The 21144-nt window shown below is 43.2% G+C and overlaps 1 protein-coding gene across 2 annotated transcripts in view; it reads right to left on the bottom strand.

Moving 5' to 3' along the window:
- Positions 1 to 21144, bottom strand: part of LOC126188224 (uncharacterized transporter slc-17.2-like) — a 447637-nt gene that overhangs the window by 118514 nt on the left and 307979 nt on the right. For both annotated transcript variants that reach the window (XM_049929775.1, XM_049929776.1), the window contains one exon: positions 8190 to 8420. In XM_049929775.1, coding sequence (XP_049785732.1) covers positions 8190 to 8420 — 231 coding nt within the window. The remainder of the gene's footprint in view (positions 1 to 8189; positions 8421 to 21144) is intronic.

The raw sequence follows: 21144 nt of genomic DNA, 5'->3' as shown, positions 1-21144 counted from the left end.
CAGTGCTGCGTTTCGCTTCCGCACCTCCTCTTCCCCCCCCCCCCCTGGCCACGTCTTCTGCAGACCAAATGTGCCAGCACGACAGCGATATTTGTAGTGACCTACAGAACCCTGCAGAAGGGGTACAGCGCCCAGGTCAGTTCGTAAGCAGCAAACTATATGCTAATGAAGAAAGCGGGGCAATTCGAAAACGAGATATATTTTTAAATAAATAGTTACGTTACCGCTCATATCTGGACTGAGATAGCATTGTGTTGTCTAGATTTTTTATAAGATATATGAAATAAAATGAGGCCTCGTTCTTGGGAAACATTTTAGATCGTTCCGCTTGCAAAATTCAGACAGAATCAATAGTTTACATGTCGGTTTACTTCTATATACCGGATGCTTATAATTAAGGTGTAGCTACTCATGAAGGTCCAGTGTGGCAGCGAAACTTCTAAAGACGCTAAAGCGTTAATGCCGAATCGATTTATTCTTTCAAGAAATTAGTTCCAGTTTTGGCCACAACGTGCAAAACTGGCGCTATACTTTGTCGACGTCTCCGGTGCCCATGTTGAAAAAAATGTACAAGTGCTGGTTAATAATAAAATCAACATTATACCTTTTTCACTTGTTTTACCTTTCCTGCTCACATCCCAAAAAATGGTTCAAATGGCTCTGCGCACTATGGGACTTAACATCTGAGGTCATCAGTCCCCTAGACTTGGAACTACTTAAACCTAACTAACCTAAGGACATCACACACATCCATGCCCGAGGCAGGATTCGAACCTCTACATGTGGAAACATTTCTATACGTCTGTCTTTCGTTCACCGCACCAGATTTGCAACCGGTGGTCAAAACTGGAACCAATTTTTTCCAGCGTAAATCCGTTCCGCATTACTGCTTTAGAATATCTTCTAAGATTCGCTGCCGTACGGCCATTACAGCCCGCACTGGACCTTTGAGAGGAGCTGCAATTTACTACCCGGTAGACTTGTTTCAAACTGGATCACAATGTGCTCGACAGATGATTCAGTTAATGTTAACACTCTTTCCGACCGGTGGTTCAGCCCAGTCGACCCAACCATAGTATGTCCAACCAACAATGCCACACGACATCTACATGTTTACTTTAGCTGTATTAACCTCTAAATGCACCTTAATACAGAATACAGCTAAAGTGGTTCTTAACACTAGGTCACTAAATCCTCGTAAAATTTAAAATTGCAGTAAAACACGAAATGACCTGTTGTACTTAACTTGGCATGTAAAGTACCTTTGGAGATCTAGTGATTGAGTAATGCCTAACCTCTGAAATATGATTTCCTTTGAATAAATTAGGAGCAGTACAATTTACGACAGTTTAGTAGCAATGTAAAATATCCCTCCTTTAGTGTACTAGGGTTATCATTGTTTGGACCAGGCATTGTATGAGGGATTTTTTTTCAAGGTCCAATCGGTCGCGAAATAGAAACCTGAAATGAAAATCAAAAATATTTTGTTGGTGAAAAGTTGTTGGGTTTACAGCCATGTGCCAATATTAAAATACGGCGACATTTTGGCGTGAGTAGAGACAGGAGGATACTGGAATATTTATACTAATGGAGCGCCCCCCACCCCCTTACCCCTGACTACAGGTGGCCGTGTACTATTCGGCAGGAGGGAGGGCTGTGAGGCTGCAATGTTGATAGTAGCGGGTGATCCGTTCCCTTTCCTGTGTGGGCATTTCGTGCACGTTTTGCAATTTCGACGGCGCTGGTCGCGCTCTCGTCTTATTGCCACTATCGCCGGATTCTTTGCCGCGCTTTGTTGATATTCTTCGTCTCTGTTGAAAAGACTTAGTGAACCCGTCCTAACGCTATCCTAATAGTCGGTTGCTCGTCAAAGTACCTTGCTGTTCTGAAAGTCAAATGGTTCAAATGGCTCTGGGCACTATGGGACTTAACAGCTGTGGTCATCAGTCCCCTAGAACTTAGAACTACTTAAACCTAACTAACCTAAGGACATCACACGCATCTATGCCCCAGGCAGGATCCGAACCTGCGACCGCAGCAGTCACGCGGTTTCGGACTAAAGTGCCTAAAACCCCTCGGTCACAGCGGACGGCCTTTCTGAAATTCAAAGGTATAGTCTTCCTTGTTGCTGTAGTCTGTTGTCGCTGATTTTTCTGACAGTCCCAGTCCCACAGGCCTCATCTACTCGCAGCGTCTCGAAATACAGCGCTGCGTTTACCCAGTGTACCGTTGGCCACTTCCGCAGGCGACGCTGTATGTTCCCAGTGCGTTCATTTTCAGTGGGTCTTTCGCTGAGCCAAGTCACATTTGCGTCTTCGCGGTGGTCTACAAGATGGTTTTTATGCCGGATATTTCCAGTATCCGCGCAATTTTGGCTGGGAGCGGTCCCGGGTAAATAAGGAAAGCCAGTCTCTCATCCCGGTTTCCAGTATCTTGTCTGTTCTTGAATACTCTATTAATCTGCACTTCACTCTACCCATTTTTGTGGAATACTTCTTTCACGTTGCACTGGATAGTGATAGCTCGTTACGTGCAGGTCTGCGTGTTTCTTCTTCCTAAATACTGAATGGCTTAGTGCACCATCTGCCTTCTTCCTTATTATTACGTCCAGGAAAGGGAAACAACCATTCTCCTCTACTTCCATAGAGAAAACAGTATTTTGATGGATGCTGCTAAGGTGGTCCAGAAACTCGTCCAATGCCTGCCTACTGCCATGGTGCTGCCACCATCCAGTGTAACGGTAGACAGTGCCGACCACCTTGGCACGTCAATCTGCGGTAAAGAAAGCCTCCCGGACGAACTGCAACAAGTGAGGGAAGCATTCTAATTGCGCTCAATTTTTACTCATCTTCATGAAGGGTCACATGCACATTTTTCTGCTGATGCTTTTCAGACGGTTTCTGACCAGCCTATAGACAGTATTAATACACATTTTGAGAACAAACGTGGAAACCCTAAAATTTTCGCAACATTTGCACATACCAAAATTCGGTTTGCAACAAATGATATTATGAGATAGGGGAAATGAGTAGTTTGTTGTTCGTTTAACATCCAAAATTGTTTTCTCTACCCACATATAGAAGAAACTGTATTTAAAGAAATTGGGCTATGTCGTTTATAATTGAATTAGACAGACAGTGAATGAGAAGTTGGATGGTATATATATCGTTAACTATACTGGGAAACATTTCGAGAAAAATGCTGGAAACTGTGTAGAGCGCGAAACCGCTGTCCCATAAAATGCAATTTCAGCCCTGTTAGACTATGAAAGTAAATGAGGTTCAAGAAACGCAGTCTCATCAGATTTCGGTGTTTTATTTAGCACAGCTCCCAACTTTTTTGAAAAAATATTTCATTATCACCGTTAGCTCATGCTGTACGACTATCCTCCATTCAGGAGCTTTCAATATCGTTAGAAAATCATATTGCTCCAATTAGAAAACAAATACTAATTCCTATATCTCCGTAGCTAAAATATTTCAAATATTAAACGTACAATAAAACACTCACCCTTTTACTCTATATCGTTCAGCTAAATCAGTATTTCTATAACACTGTACTCGCTGATATATAATTTGTTTATGTGACTTTCACTTGCCGTACCACATTTCGGTAACTGTAACAGGCGTCTCGTGTAGTGGCATGCGTGTTTTCGGTTTCTGGTGCTATGGCACGAATATGCAGTGAGAATGTACCCGACATAGCCTACTTTAAGGTCGGTGATAGATTCAAAAACAAATCTGACAGTGTTCCGAATGCTTTATCAGAAAATCGTTTTGAAAAAATCGTCAAGGAGCCCAAACGAAATGTAAATCGTTAATGATAACATACTACATCTCTTAGCCACAATTGGCTTCCGGGTTCGATTCCCGGCCAGGTCGCGGATTTTCTTCGCCCGGGGACTGAGTGTTTGTGTTGTTCTCATCAATTCATCATCAATCGGGAAAATGGCGAGACTGGACGGTGCACAGATTGGGAATTTGTACGTGCGCTAATAACGACGCAGTTGAGCGCCCCACAAAACAAATATCATCTTCATCATCATTATCATCTTACCCACAAACAGTCCTGTGAAAATAGGGAGCGTCATGACGGATACAGTGATTACTGACTACAAGGTCGTGGTAGCAAGACTGAATACCATAACATACAAATACGTCAAGGATGAACGCAAAATATGTCTATTTAGAAAGCAGATAAAATTTTGTTGATGCCCAAAATAGCAACTTACACGCAGACGAAACGTGGCTTAAATTAATGAAATAGTACTCACGGCAACTGAGAGTTTCATACCGAGAAAACTATAAGATGCGGTACAGTTCAGCAATGACACACAAAGCAGGTCAGAATACTGTTGCAAAAGCAACGAAGAAAGCATACCAAATTTAAATGACATGCAAAATGTCAACGATTGATAATGTTTTACAGAAGCTCGAAATTTAGCGCCAACTTCAATGCGAGAAACTCTGTCTCGAAATGTCACAGACTCCCATCGTATGTAAAGAACACCAGCGGTAAGGAACAGTCCGTACCTGCACTGTAGGACAGGAGAGGTAATATTACCGATGACAGCGCTGCTAAAGCTGAGTTACTAAATACAGTTTTCCGAAATTCCTTCACGAAAGAAGAGGAAGTAAAATTCGAATCAAGAACAGGTACCAACATAAGTAACTTAAAGGTAGATACCCTCAGTATAGCGAAGCACCTTAAATTACTTAGTAAAGGCAAGTCTTCTGGTCCACATTGTATACCAGTGAGAATATGCTGATATAATAACTCCATAGTTAGTGATAATACACAACCCTTCGCTCGACGAAAGATCCGTACCTACAGCCTGGAAAGTTGGACGAGTCATGCTGGTATTAAAGAAATGAAATAGACGTAATCCGCTGACTTATAGGCCAATATCATTTACATTGCACTAGGAGTTTGGGACACATACTGTGTTCGTACCTTATGAAACACCTCGAAGAAAACGATCTACTGACACATAAACTACAGGGATTCAGGAAATATTGTTCTTTTGAAACTCAACTGGCTCTTTAGTCAATACGAATAATGAGTACTATCGACAGGGGATCTCATAGTTTTATATTTCCAGAAGACTTTTGCCACCGTCCTTCACAAGAATCTTCTAACCCAACTGGGTGATTATGGAGTATCGTCTCAACTGTGAGACTGGCTTCGTTATTTCCTGCCAGAAAGGTCACATTTCATAGTAAGTGACGGGAGGCCACCGAGCGGAAGAGAAGTGATATGTGGGATTCTCCAAGGAAGTATTATAGGCCCTTTGCTGGTTTTAATCTATATGAGTTATTTAGGAGATATTCTGAGCAGCCCTCTTAGCTTGTTTGCAGACGGTGCTGTAGTTTGTTGTCTAGCAGAGTAGTCAGAAGATCAAACCCCGTACTTGTCAGCTGACAGTGAATAGTAAAATATGGGAGGTCCTCCACATGAGTGTTAAAAAATTCCGTTAAATTTTCGTCACACAGTAAACCATACAAATTTAAAGGTTGTCGGATCAAGTAAATATCTTGGGATTACAGCTGTGTGCCCGCATCTCGTGGTCGTGCGGTAGCGTTCTCGCTTCCCACGCCCGGGTTCCCGGGTTCGATTCCCGGCGGGGTCAGGGATTTTCTCTGCTTCGTGATGGCTGGGTGTTGTGTGCTGTCCTTAGGTTAGTTAGGTTTAAGTAGTTCTAAGTTCTAGGGGACTTCTGACCACAGCAGTTGAGTCCCATAGTGCTCAGAGCCATTTGAACCATTTGATTACAGCTGTGAACAACTTAAGCTAGAACCATACCACAGGAAATTTTGTAGGGAAAGCGAAACAAAGACTGCGTTTTTCTGGCAGAACAGTTTCTATTGCTCTTCGAGGGTGGAAAGGTAGAGAAATAGCATGAAAGTCGTTCTATGAACACTTTGAAAGCTTCCCCTCTTCTTTTAATGTGTGTGTGTGTGTGTGTGTGTGTGTGTGTGTATCTAGCTAGGAATATTTAGCTGATATCGGATAACGACTTGACATAGGATTGAACAGATGAGGCATACAGATTTCCTTTAGGAAGAATTACCGACAAATTTTCTAAACATTTAACCAGACCAGGAAAGGGGAACAACTTTCTGTCATGACGGCCCAAAACATGCCTCCTCCTTACGAGCTCCTGATACTTTCAAGGACAGTACGTGGGCAAGCATAGTGATATGGGACTGATGAACATTAAAAGCATTTGTGATCTGCACATATAATTAACGTTGTCTTTTGATGTGCCGAAGACTGACTAAAACAGAGTAAGACTAAATTAAAGCTACAACGCTACTAACTTTAATTGAATAAATGTGTACATGATTTCATGGGCATAGAATGTTGAGATGAAGTCCGATATACTTCCCTCTTGGGATTTTAGCATTATTTAATTTGAAACTTCCTGGCAGATTAAAACTATGTGACGGACCGAGACTCGAACTCGGGACCTCTGCCTTTCGCGGGCAAGTGCTCTACCATCTGAGCTACCTAAGCGTGACTCACGCCCCCTCCTCACAGCATTACTTCTGCCAGTACCTCGTCTCCTACCTTCCAAACTTCACAGAAGCTCTCCTGCGAACGTTGCAGAACTAGCACTTCTGAAAGAAAGGATATTGCGGAGACATGGCTTAGCCACAGCCTGGGGGATGTTTCCAGAATGAGATGTTCACTCTTCAGCGAAGTGTGCGCTGATATGAAACTTCCTGGCGGATTAAAAGTTTGCTAACAATGGGGCAGTACCAGATCAGCAACAGGCAAACGCAAACGCGTCTTATTCAACACCACTGTGATCATTACATGTTGCTCAAAGCGAATCACAACGACAAAGAATAAATTCCCAGAATAACTAATCATAATGTCACACGAGTTACCCATCTTTCTTCCTTCTGCAGATGTTAGGTGGCTTACCGTCTGTGAGATGTGCCATACTTCAAACTAGACTCCTCCGGATGAGAGGCCACGCAAAATACCAGATTTTGTTCTGGACGGCAGTTTAATCTACACACTCTGTGGTAATCTCCCCATTTTTGTACTACCTCATTAGATACTTGACTCATCATCATTTTGTGGTAGGGAGATCCATTGTTATCATCTACACACGTGGCGGCCGATCGAAGTAATCGCTTGATAATAAATATTGATCCGAAGAGAATTTAAGGTCATGTCAATCAAGGCGGGTGCATCTGAATATTCTGCAGACTGATTCGCTAACCAACCGGCTCTTAGAGACTACACGCCCCATGGTGGTAAACCACCGATCTTGTGGATTCCATCTTAGATTATCATTACGAAAACATCCTGAAAATTAAGACACGCTTTCCTATCGCATTAATTAAAGCTGAAACCTAAGAAAGACTACTTTACGAATCAGCTCTAAAGTAAGAACGTCACCACGTGGTTCAACGGTCAGCCCAGAAGAAAGTGAGTGCAGAAGACCCTCTGATATTTACTTAAAATAAGTGTATGAAATAAATTCCAGGTGAATACGTGAATAAAATCGCCGATCGTATTACTCGCGCTATAGTCTACGTACAAATAACCCCATTGCGAAGTGAAGGTACACAAGTCCAGTAGAGAACCAACCGTACATCTCTCACTTTCGAAGCTCTGAGGAATTGTGACCTCTCTTCCTTTGTGTGCTCTAAATTCCCCGCTTCCCGAAGGTTAAGAGTTTAAAAACCACTCAAAATCCACAACAGGAGATGGAAAGATGAAGAAAGCCGATGGATCTGTATCGTTGTTAAAAAAAATAAGACATTTGCATCCTGCCTTTCCCGACGCTCTGAGTGATATATGAAAAGAAACACAGTTGTAAGAGGCGATTGTACATTACATTATGACACAAACTAAACTAGATGTGAGGCGATAAGGCCTACAATTTAAATGAAAGCGCATCTAGAATGAGATTTTCACTCTGCAGCGGAGTGTGGGCCGATATGAAACTTCCTGGCAGATTAAAACGGTGTGTCGGGCCGAGACTCGAACTCGGGGCCTTTGCCTTTCGCAGACAAGTGCCCTACCAACTGAGCTACCCAAGCACAACTCACTCCCCGTCCTGACAGCTTCACTTCTGCCAGCGCGTCTTCTTCTGAAAGCGCGTCTAATTGACCCCTTTCAGCTTCGCCGAACACTTGAGCGTGAACGCAGACGTGGAGCGCGGTACTCACGCAGACGAGCCCCTGGAGGAGGCGCAGCGCGAAGAGCGCGTCGTGGTGCAGGCGCGCGGCGGCGGGCAGCAGCAGCGTGGCCACCGACTGCAGCAGGTTGCCCAGCACGAACAGCCGCTTGCCGCCCCACCGGTCGCTGGCCCAGCCGCCCAGCGCCTGGCTCGCCACGTACCCGTAGAAGAAGCCCGACAGCACACGGCCCTGCACCGCCTTGCTCCACTCGAACTCGCCCTGTCCAACAGAAAACACACATACACACTCTCTCAGTTACCACCTCCCGTCGCAGAAGGTTCCAAAATTGTGATTTTTTTATTGACATTGTATTGTTTGTTTGTTTACTTGCAACATGCACCATTACAAACTATTTGTAATGCACCATTACAAACTATTTGTAATACTACGTATATGTATGTATGTGTGTGTGTGTGTGTGTGTGTGTGTGTGTGTGTAGTGTAATGTTTGTGTTGTATGATAATGAGAGAAGGGAGACGGTGAAAACCGGTGTCGGCACAAAGCCTACTCCTCGCGAATAGCACCAAAGGGGGCACCAAGCTTAACGTCCGCATTCGACGGACGGACCACCATCAACAGTGTCACACGTCCTCAGTTCAAGAGACACTGTGGAGAGGCTTGATATTTAAATCACTATGTTCCTAGTGATCAGGAAATTTACTCTACCACCTCTCCTCCCGCCGGCCGGAGTGGCCGTGCGGTTCTGGGGGCTACAGTCTGGAACCGAGCGACCGCTACGGTCGCAGGTTCGAATCCTGCCTCGGGCATGGGTGTGTGTGATGTCCTTAGGTTAGTTAGGTTTAATTAGTTTTAAGTTCTAGGCGACTGATGACCTCAGAAGTTAAGTCGCATAGTGCTCAGAGCCATTTTTTGAACCTCTCCTCCCCTTTCTGGCCAACTACTGACAATGAAAACTGTTTTGACCACCAGGATTTTTTTTTCGGTATTTTTCGTTGCGTTTGATCTGGGCGGACGTCACAAGACATCCGTTCAAGTTGATTCCTTTACTCAGTTTTTTTATTACAGAGGGCGAGCCTCCCTCTGTCCGAACACGCTGAGCTACCGTGTCGGCAAATTCGAAGCCGCTTACCCCCGCGTCGAGAGCTACGGCACAAGAGTGCGTTAGCGATCTCGGCCACTGAGGGCCCAAGACGTGGCTCCTCCTTACGAGCTCCTGATACATTCAAGGAAAGTATGTGGACAAGTATAGTGATACGGGACTGATGAACATTAAAAGCATTTATGATCTGCGGATATATAGAATCTTGCCTTCTGGTGTGTCCAACACTGAAGGATACAGAGTAAGCTGTTATTCGACTTGACGTTGATTGACAGACTTGTTGGATGTCCTTCTTAGGGTTAATATGCCAGATTCTGTCCTTCTGGGGTGTTCGATCGTCAAAATCCCAAGCTGGTTGGCGGGCCCTGCTTATAATGCCCAAAACGTTCTGAATGGGGAGAGATCTGGCGACCTGGCTGGCCAAGGTAGGGTCCGGCATGGACGAAGACAAGCTGCAGAAACTCTCACCGTGTCCTGGCGAACACTGTATTGCTTAAAAGTAAGCCCAGAATGGTTTGCCGTGAAGGGCAACAAGACGGGGCGCAGGATATCGTCGACGTACCGCTGTGTTGTAAGGGTCCCTCAGGTGACAGCCAGAGGGGACCTGCTATGAAATGAAAGGCACCAAAGTGCATCACTCTTGGTTGTCGGGCCGTATGGCGGACGATAGTCTGGTCGCTATCTCATAGCTGTCAGAGTCGTCTCGAGACTTGTCTTCGCTCGTCATCGGGGCTCAGTTAGAAATGGTACTCATCACTGAAGACATTACTACTCCCATCAGTGAGATTCCACTCTGAATATTCCCGACATCACTGCCAACGGGCTTGTTGGTGTACAGAGGTCAATGGTTGTCGGTGCAAGGGGTGCCGAGAGCTCAGGCACGTTTTTGCGAGCCACCTGTTAATGGTTCTTGTGGTCACTCTAGCACCAGATGCACGCCGGATCGATGATAATGATTTAGGCTGTGAGTGCCCCTCTGACGTTGCTCGGTTCTAGCGCTGTGTCGTCTCCTTAGGTCGATGGCTTGGAGCACTAAGGGACTTAACATCTGTGGTCAGCAGTCCCTTAGAACATAGAACTACTTAGAACTACTTAAACCTAACTAACCTAAGGACATGACACACATCCATGCCCGAGGCAGGATTCGAACCTGCGACCGTAGCAGTCGCGCCGTTCCGGACTGAAGTGCCTAGAACCGCTCGGCCACAGCGACCGGCTTAGTTCGACCACTTCCTTTTGCTTCATCCATTCCTGACAACATCATATAATAGTGGCATTGCTCCTATTCAGATGGCGACTGATTCGCCAATTATTCCAACCTTCGTCTTTGAGCCCAACTACACTTCCTCTCTCAAGTGCGGACATTTGTGTATATTGCTCATGAGCCTGTCTGCGAGGCATGGTTACTTGCATCGATATATGCATCAATAACAATTTGTAACCAGTTTGCGTAACTTATTATTTATGTCGTTTTTCAGTGTGTTTCGAGTTTACTCAGAGTGTTAAGGGAAGTTACAAGCTTAGATAAAGTCGTTAAAAAAAGTTCAAATCTGTGTGAAATCTTATGGGACTTAACTGCTAAGGCCATCAGTCCCTAAGCTTACACACTACTTAACCTAATTTATCCTAAGGACAAACACACATACCCATGCCCGAGGAAGGGATCGAACCTCCGCCGGGAGCAGCCGCACAGTCCATGACTACAGCGCCCCAGACCGCTCGGCTAATCCCGCGCGGCTAAGGGCGTTCAGCAAGGACAAAAGATAAATATTGTAGCCTATGCTGATTACTTCGTGTAGATCGTAACGAAGAAGATCTGAACCATAAGCTATGAATATCAACGGAGAAGGCCAAAGAAATAGGCTTCGATATGGACCAGAAAATACATCGAACTGCTCACAATAAGCAGAAGCAATAAGGATGGCAGTAAGCAATAACGCAATCTGTGGTTTAGTGGCATGCTGATAGATTAAAGAAGAAAAGGAAGCTCGTGAAAATACAGTCGTGAGACATTTAGCTAGACGAGTCGAAGGAACAACAGGAAGTTGAGTACGTAATAGAGACATTGTAAGGGCAGTGTTGAAAGACAAAATATGGACGGTAGAAGCTCAATGGGAAACCAAGGCAAAGATTATAGTACAAGAATAAAAAGCAAAACAAATCGTGACTGTCAAGCAGAAAATTCGTGAGGAAGTGGCGGGGAAAAATTGCGGCTGCTGGCTGATGAGTCAAGTACCAACTCCAGTTCATGCTTTTACCGCAATGAACAAGTAAGTAAGAAGTGAGTTATTAATAAACCTTCCTCGTTTCCGGTAATGTTTCTCATGAACTACTTCTCCAATTGTCAGATTAATTACTGACTCCCTTCACAGATATCCGATTTCGTTTCTATATTCATTACACTCAAAAGCATCCGCAGTGAGCACTAACTGCAGCTACCTACTTTCTGCAATAGTGTTTCGTAACTTTACCATTAAATACGATTTCATTTCCTTACTCCTACCTCAATTGCTTGTCAAAAATGAAGGGAGGAAAATTAACAGTCCTGCAATTCTTGAAACAGTAATTATTTGATGCTGAATTAACTTTGAAAACTACGTTAATAATTTTGATGGCTTGGTGGTGGCGACGGAATTACGATTTAATGCTACCAAATGAGAAGTAATATAGCCGGCGACCGGGTCGGAGACTCCCACTTCAAATTACGAGAGGAGGTACGTAGAGCGGAAAAAGTGCAGGACTTAGTTAATGGCTAGACTCTGACTTGGTTGTCACTTCTTGAATGTGAAAAATTGTGGAAATTTTTGGAATGTATGGTGGAAAATGTTAGTCTAGGTGAAGAGTAAGCTTGTAAGGCCGGTAATTAAGGAGTAAATGGTTTGTAGTGTAGAGGATCTAATGAAGAAGGAAAGAAGACTCTGCTTCATCATCCTGTCGGTGAATAGCCGGGGCACAACATTGGATTTGATAAGGACAGGGTACGAAATAGGTGTTTGCCTTTACAAAAGAACCATTCAAATGTCAGCCTTAGGTTTCACACTACATAGAACGCAAGGAAAACCTGATCTGAAGGCTCGAAGGGAATTTGAATCGCAGTTTTTTGTGTGTGGTCGATCTGTTTCTTTAATTTATAATTTCCTCACGTTTGTTTAGCCTTGTGCCACCTGACACACTCAAACAAGCTGCCACTAGAGTGAAAGTTTCCTTCTATGTACAGATGACTCAGTAACAACATCACATTCCATTTTTATGAGACACCAGCTGAGTACCTGGCGTTGCCGGAGTCTTAATTTAAGTCTTCTGTTACTCCATCTCCTCCTTCACCTATCTCTGTCCATGTCATTCTCCTATTCTCTCTGCCCATCTGCTCCTTTTTCCTCATCAATCTTCTCCTCCTCGCCTCTAAGTAAATCTCCTCCTGATCGTCAATCTCCTCCTCTGCTCTTTTAAGTCAATCTCCTCGTCCCCTTCTTTTTGTTCACCTCCCTCCTTCTCCTCCTCTCTTTGTCTATGACTTCCTCCTCCTCTCTCAATATCTTCATCTTTCCTTTCCCTGTCCATCATCTGCCCCTCCACTCTCCGTCTATCCGCTCCATTCCTCACTGCCCAACTGACCCTCCCCCTCTCATGTCCTCCCCCCCCCCCCCATCCATCTCCTCCTCTTTCTTCTCTTGGTCCTTCTGCTCTTTCCGTTCCGTTAATCTGCTCCTTTCCCCACAGCCAATCCTCTCCTTCCCTTCTCTCTGTCCATCTCCTCCCTTCCCTTTCTGTACATTTCCACCTTCCCTTCTCTCTGTCAGTTTCTACTCCCTGCGATGGCTCTTGCCTGTCGCTGTTGGAGTATTTCCGTGATTTGTGGTTTTTGCCATGCCGAGCTTGGGCGAGAGAGCGGCAGTTAGCTTCTGACTATTCTTGTCCTTACGTATCTCCTCTTATTTTAATTACTTGAGTTTCCTGGAAAATGATTTATGAAATTGACAATAAAACTCTTTTATTGAGTGGTTCTTCAAAACCCATGTGGCCATCAGCCAACTAGTCAGTTTTGAAATTACCTTTTCCTTCACCATATAAATTTTTTGTCTTGCCTTTTTTTAATTGTGATGTGTTCCTTACATATGCTGTTGTTGTGGTCTTCAGTCCTGAGACTGATTTGATGCAGCTCTCCATGCTACTCTATCCTGTGCAAGCTTCTCCATCTCCCAGTACCTACTGCAAACTACATCCTTCTGAATCTGCTTAGTGTATTCATCTCTTGGTCTCCCTCTACGATTTTTACCCTCCACGCTGCCCTCCAATACTAAATTGGTGATCACTCTACGTCTCAGAACATGTCCTACCAACTGATCCCTTCTTCTAGTCAAGTTGTCCCACAAGTTCCTCTTCTCCCCAATTCTATACAATACCTCCTCATTAGTTATGTGATCTACCCATCTAATCTTCAGCATTCTTCTGTAACACCACATTTCGAAAGCTTCTATTCTCTTCTTGCCTAAACTATTTATAGTCCACGTTTCACTTCCATACATGGCTACACTCCATACAAATACTTTCAGAAATGACTTCCTGACATTTAAATCTATACTCGATATTAACAAATTTTTCTTGTTCAGAAACGCTTTCCTTGCCATTTCCTATCTACATTTTATATCCTCTTTAGTTCGACCATCATCAGTTATTTTGCTCCCCAAATAGCAAAACTTCTTTACTGCTTTAAGTGTCTCATTTCCTAATCTAATTCCCTCAGCATAACCCGACTTAATTCGACTACATTCCATTATCCTCGTTTTGCTTTTGTTGATGTTCATCTTATTCCCTCCTTTCAAGACACTGTCTATTCCGTTCAACTGCTCTTCCAAGTCCTTTGCTGTCTCTGACAGAATTACAATGTCATCGGCGAACCTCAAAGTTTTTATTTCTTCTCCATGGATTTTAATACCTACTCCGAACTTTTCTTTTGTTTCCTTTATTGATTGCTCAATATACAGATTGAATAACATCGAGGATAGGCTACAGCCCTGTCTCATTCCCTTCCCAACCACTGCTTCCCTTTCATACCCCTCGACTCTTATAACTGCCATCTGGTTTCTGTACAAATTGCAAATAGCTTTTCGCTCCCTGTATTTTACCCCTGCCACCTTCAGAATTTGAAAGAGAGTATTCCAGTCAACATTGTCAAAAGCTTTCTCTTAGTCTACAAATGCTAGAAACGTAGGTTTGCCTTTCCTTAATCTTTCTTCTAAGATAAGCCGTAGGGTTAGTATTGCTTCACGTGTTCCAACATTTCTACGAAATCCAAACTGATCTTCCCCGAGGTCGGCTTCTATCAGTTTTTCCATTCGTCTGGAAAGAATTCGCGTTAGTATTTTGCAGCTGTGACTTATTAAAATAATAGTTCGGTAATTTTCACATCTGTCAACACCTGCTTTCTTTGGGATTTGAATTACTATATTCTTTCTGAAGTCTGATGGAATTTCGCTTGTCTCATACATTTTGCCCACCAGATGGTAGAGTTATGTCAGGACTGGCTCTCCCAAGGCTGTCAGTAGTTCTAATGGAATGTTGTCTACTCTGGGGGACTTGTATCGACTCAGGTCTTTCAGTGCTCTGTCAAACTCTTCACGCAATATCGTATCTCCCATTTCACCTTCATTTACATCTTCTTCCATTTCCATAATATTGTCCTCAAGAACATCGCCCCTGTATAGACCCTCTACATACTCCTTCCACCTTTCTGCTTTCCCTTCTTTGCTTAGAACTGGGTTTCCATCAAAGCTCTTGATTTTCATGCAAGTGGTTCTCCTTTCTCCAAAGGTTTCTTTAATTTTCCTGTAGGCAGTATCTATCTTACCCTTAGTGAGAAAAGCCTCTACATCCTTACATTTGTCCTCTAGCCATCGCTGCTTAGCCATTTTGCACTACCTGTCGATATTTTTGAGACGTTTGTATTCCTTTTTGCCTGCTTCATTTACTGCGTTTTTATATTTTCTCCTTTCATCAATTAAATTCAATATTTCTTCTATTACCCAAGGGTTTATACTAGCCCTCGTCTTTTTACCTATTTGATACTCTGCTGCATTCACTATTTCATCCCTGAAAGCTACCCATTCTTCTTCTACTGTATTTCTTTCCCCCATTCCTGTCAATTGTTCCCTTATGCTCTCCCTGAAACTCTGTACAACCCCTGGTTCTCTCAGTTTATCTAGGTCCCATCTCCTTAAATTCGCACCTTTTTGCAATTTCTTCAGTTTTAATCTACAGTTCATAACCAATAGATTGTGGTCAGAGACCACATCTGCCCCTGGAAATGTCTTACAATTTAAAACCTAGCTCCTAAATCTCTGTCTTACCATTATATAATCTATCTGATACCTTCTAGTATCTCCAGTATTCTTCCATGTATACAACCTTCTTTCATGATTCTTAAACCAAGTGTTAGCTATGACTAAGTTATGCTCTGCGCAAAATTCTACCAGGCGGCTTCCTCTTTCATTTCTTAGCCCCAATCCATATTCACCTACTGTGATTCCTTCTCTCCCTTTTCCTACTCTTTAATTACAGTCACCCATGACTATTAGATTTTTCGTCTCCCTTCACTACCTGAATAATTTCTTTTATCTCAACAGATACCCCTCCATTGTGGTTGCACCTACGGCACGGCTATCTGTATCGTTGAGGCACGCAAGCCTCCCCACCAACGGCAAGGTCCATGGTTCGTGGGGGGAGGGGTCAATAGTTACTAAGTATATATACATTATAAACAAAGATGCAATCCACTTGTACAGAATGATGTACACCAAACATGTTTTTTAGCACCGTAAATTATACTTTACGCAGTGGACAATATTAAACACAATAAATAATTAAAATACGTAATATTACAGTATTATAGGTATAATGTTATAGTTTGTGAGGCTGCGACATTGGTTGAGAGCTATCGAACTGAGCATTGTCACTTACGTTGCGCAACAAACAGGTTTTACACTGTAAATTACAGTTTACACAATGGGTGATTCTAAACATAATACTTGAAAAAATACACTATATTACTGTATTAAAAGTTATATTGTTACAATAATGAAGTTTGAGAGGGAATCAAGGTATGGACTAGAAATTCTATTGTTGTATTAATTTCTGTAGCACTATGTGATTATTGTGACGATCTGTTGATATGTGGCTGGGTGATAGTACGATGTGAAACTTAAAAGTGGGGATGTATTCTTCTGTAATCGATCATTTAGAGTCAGCTGGGTATCTTGAGCTAAATGTTTGTTTACCTCTAGTGCTTCTAACAGGCTGAGTTTTCTTCCTTTGTTGACTACATAGCACTATGTTTAGGAATTTGTTACGTTGAAACATTTAGCGTGCTCTTCACTTCTAGGAGAGGAATTTCTTAGTAAATTCGAGCTTTAGCGTATCATGTGGTGACTATTGAGCAACAAATCCTTTAGTCTTACCGAGTAATGATTAATAACGAGGCCAGGATGCTCCCCCCTACTGTGTTGAAATGCATGCCTATCTGAGTCAGTTTGGAGGCGTTATTATTTAGTTGATGGGGGAAATCGTAGTCATCGTGGCGACTATGTAAGTAGGTGGCACACAGAATGGGCTCAGTTCTTCAGTTATTTGTCTCACGGAACGGAACATGACATCCTTGGCTTTCATGAAAATCAGATAACGATCGGGAAATGAAAAACTGTTTACCATTCGTGGAATGTTCTCTCATTGTCAAATACACAAAAGACTTGTATTAAAATAATTGCCAGCACTAAAATTCACACAAAAGGTTAAATATGCACTATTAGTAAGTCAGCCACATATAACAACAACCTTTCACGAGTACAAGCATTGGAATAGAAGTTTGAGAAACCCAGTTCTGAAAGATACACTGCGTCAGATTCAGAGATTGTGATTCGTTCCGATTTGTGGTACTCGGAAAACTGGAAAAGTTCATAATAAATGCGAGGGATTTTCACCTTCCTCGAGATGACTGGGTGTTGTTGTGTCGTCTTCATCATTATCATTCATCCTCATTACGGTGGGAGGAAGGCAATGGCAAAACACCTCCATTATTACCTTGCCTCGTACGGCGGCGCGGGTCTCCCGCGTCGTTCCCATACACTCTGTCTGGGAGTATGAGACTTCATCATCATCATCATCATATCATCCATGAATGTGACTTTTTCCACTTTTGTAGTAGGTCACTATACAGAATGAGGCGCCACTTGTATCATCATGGAGCCTTTTGTATCAGTGGCAGGATTCAAATTCCCGTTCACCCATCTTGACATCTGTTGATCGGGATTCCTTCAAACCGTTCCAGGCGGAGACAGGAACGACCCCGTGGATCAAATCTTTGGAGTAGTTCTCCAGCACTAATATACAGGAAGTTGACGTGGGGTCACACAATACCCTTGCGCGCATTGAACAGTCAGTCTTCTCTATGGTCTTGCATCTTCCTCGTGGCTTATCGCAGGCTGAATTCGGTTATGCATTCGTCTATGTGCCAAGGTGCAATGTTTAAAACTCACGGCCAGTGACGAAGCACCGGTCGTTAATGCTGCGGCACAATTGTCGAACCATGTGGCTGGTAGAATTAACAAGGCCCTACAGGATAGCTTTGTAGGTGATGTACTCATGGTCATTAGCAGAGACGCAAATTTCACGAGGAAGGTAACTACTAACACTTGGAAGATAATGCATTGATAATATCAGTATTTCGTTGAAGTTTACGAACAATGGAACTTCTAGCGTGAGTAGTAGTGCCTTTTAGTGCCATGTGTTTATGGTTATGCGGCAATAAGCCAAAACTAATGCAGGCGCTCAATTGACCTTTCGCAGACAACATTTCTCCACCTTAATTAACGATTACTGATAATCAGCTAAAATCACAGTTCCAAATTACAATTAAAAATCAACATTACTTGTTAATAAATTTAATGAAAAAAGGGGAAACGTCTTACGTTACACATTATACACACTTTGGTATTGTTCGGAAATGGGAGAAACATACAGCAGCAAAAGCCGTCCACAATTTTCTAGTTTTCTAAAGGCGTCTAAAAGATAACAAAAATTGTAATTTTGAACTTGTTTTGTAAATTAAACCGCCTTTTCTTGCTACAACTGAATTTATTTTTCCCATACGTGTTTCGCCTTTTTCTTTCTCTAAGGCATCATCAGTGGGATAATGCTACAGTTCTGTTATTTTTAGATTATCAAATAGTTGACGTCGCGTTTTTTACGTAAATAAGTAACTACTCACAGTTTTCTGTGATCTGCGTTTCCTCTCATCTGGTCTGGAGGTCGCTCTACCATTTTATTTCCGAAACGTAAGCACAGTTTTATATTCCGAACTTTTTCACACTCTTCAGATAGCACAAAACAATGGTTACAATAGTAACATAGTCACATAGCTAAACAACAAAATTAAAAGTAAAATAAAAGCAGAAAGCACCAAACCACAATCAACAATACAACAAAACTGAACATAAACACGCAGTACCATAACAACTACAGAGAATAATCAGAAAAAGATGAATGAAAACGCATTGATGGCACACAATGAGGTACAAACACAAACTCACACAAAAAATCACTTACATTTTCAAAATACATGGAATAAACATAGCATACACAATAGACGATTCTACACAAAAATACGCCCCAAAACTGACAAAAAGCACAGACATACACCATAAAGCAGGTATATATCAACTACAGTGTAACACTTGTGAAGACGTATACATAGGAGAAACAGGTAGAACATTTGACGTGAGATACAGAGAACACTTGAAAGCCTGGAAGTATGGGGCAACCCACTCTACATTTGCAGAACACCTAAGAGAATGTAACCACAAATCAACAACTAAGGAAGAAGACATGAAAATAATTAGAATCAACAATAAAAAACACCACCTAAACCTGCAAGAAAATTACGGCATACAGAAAACCAAAGCACAGAGGAAAACCCTGATCAATGATAAACAATTCCTTGCTCACACTAATAGATGAAATAATGGAATAACGCTCCTAAAGAGGATAATACCACTCAACATAATAATAATACCATCCAAAACCTTTTCACTCACTTATCCATGAACCTCTCCACAGAACTTTGAAACCAAAAGACAAATCAGCTGTTCAAATGGTTCAAATGGCTCTGAGCACTATGGGACTCAACATCTTAGGTCATAAGTCGCCTAGAACTTAGAACTGCTTAAACCTAACTAACCTAAGGACATCACACACACCCATGCCCGAGGAAGGATTCGAACCTGCGACCGTAGCAGTCCCGCGGTTCCGGACTGCAGCGCCAGAACCGCACGGCCACCGCGGCCGGCATAAATCAGCTGTCACCATAGCTTTCGACCACCCTCTAACATTCATATCCAACACTCTACAAGTGAAACCACCCCCCCCCCCCTCCCCCGAGACACACACTACAAAAAAAAAACCACACACACAACTAAAAAAAAGATCATATATACATATTCACTCACTCACTCTCTCTCTCTCTCTCAAACACACACACACACACACACACACACACACACAAATATAAACATCATGAATATAAGTTGGTTTTAAACATATGCTTCGTTAATTTGGCAACATGTAGGTAAACAAACCAAGGAGTTACAATATTTACGTTGTTAAAAGCGCAGTGTTCGAGCAAATAGCTATACCTAGTGGCAAAAGAATAATAGTACACCGCAAAAAAGAAGGAGAAACATGGTGAACACTGTGAGAAAGTTCAGAATACAAAATTCTGCTTATGTTTCGAAAATAAAATGGTAGTGCGACCTCCAGACCGGATGAGAGGAAACGCAGATCACAGCAAACTGTCAGTAATTACTTATTTACATCAAAAACGCGACGTGAACTGTTTGATAATCTAAAACTAGCAAAACTGTATCGTTACAGATTCTACGGAGGATGCCTTAGAGCAATAAAAAGGCAAAATGCGTATGGGAAAAATAAATTAAGATGCAGCAATAAAAGGCGGTTTTATTTACAAAACAAGTATTTCTGTGCTCGCTGCGGAGAATGAACACGCCAACAAACTCGATAATAAAATAGTGCTTAGTGCGAGTAGGACACGAGCACCGAGGAATCCGTGCAAAATTAATTATGTGTATAGATAGTTCATCCATACCGGCAGTCACGGATATACACTCCTGGAAATGGAAAAAAGAACACATTGACACCGGTGTGTCAGACCCACCATACTTGCTCCGGACACTGCGAGAGGGCTGTACAAGCAATGATCACACGCACGGCACAGCGGACACATCAGGAACCGCGGTGTTGGCCGTCGAATGGCGCTAGCTGCGCAGCATTTGTGCACCGCCGCCGTCAGTGTCAGCCAGTTTGCCGTGGCATACGGAGCTCCATCGCAGTCTTTAACACTGGTAGCATGCCGCGACAGCGTGGACGTGAACCGTATGTGCAGTTGACGGACTTTGAGCGAGGGCGTATAGTGGGCATGCGGGAGGCCGGGTGGACGTACCGCCTAATTGCTCAACACGTGGGGCGTGAGGTCTCCACAGTACATCGATGTTGTCGCCAGTGGTCGGCGGAAGGTGCACGTGCCCGTCGACCTGGGACCGGACCGCAGCGACGCACGGATGCACGCCAAGACCGTAGGATCCTACGCAGTGCCGTAGGGAACCGCACCGCCACTTCCCAGCAAATTAGGGACACTGTTGCTCCTGGGGTATCGGCGAGGACCATTCGAAACCGTCTCCATGAAGCTGGGCTACGGTCCCGCACACCGTTAGGCCGTCTTCCGCTCACGCCCCAACATCGTGCAGCCCGCCTCCAGTGGTGTCGCGACAGGCGTGAATGGAGGGACGAATGGAGACGTTTCGTCTTCAGCGATGAGAG

This window comes from Schistocerca cancellata, chromosome 5, assembly GCF_023864275.1.
Source record: "Schistocerca cancellata isolate TAMUIC-IGC-003103 chromosome 5, iqSchCanc2.1, whole genome shotgun sequence".
In the NCBI taxonomy this organism is placed as follows: Eukaryota; Metazoa; Arthropoda; class Insecta; order Orthoptera; family Acrididae; genus Schistocerca; species Schistocerca cancellata.
The sequence above is the reverse complement of the archived record's forward strand: the minus strand, read 5'-3'. Positions and strand labels throughout refer to the sequence as shown.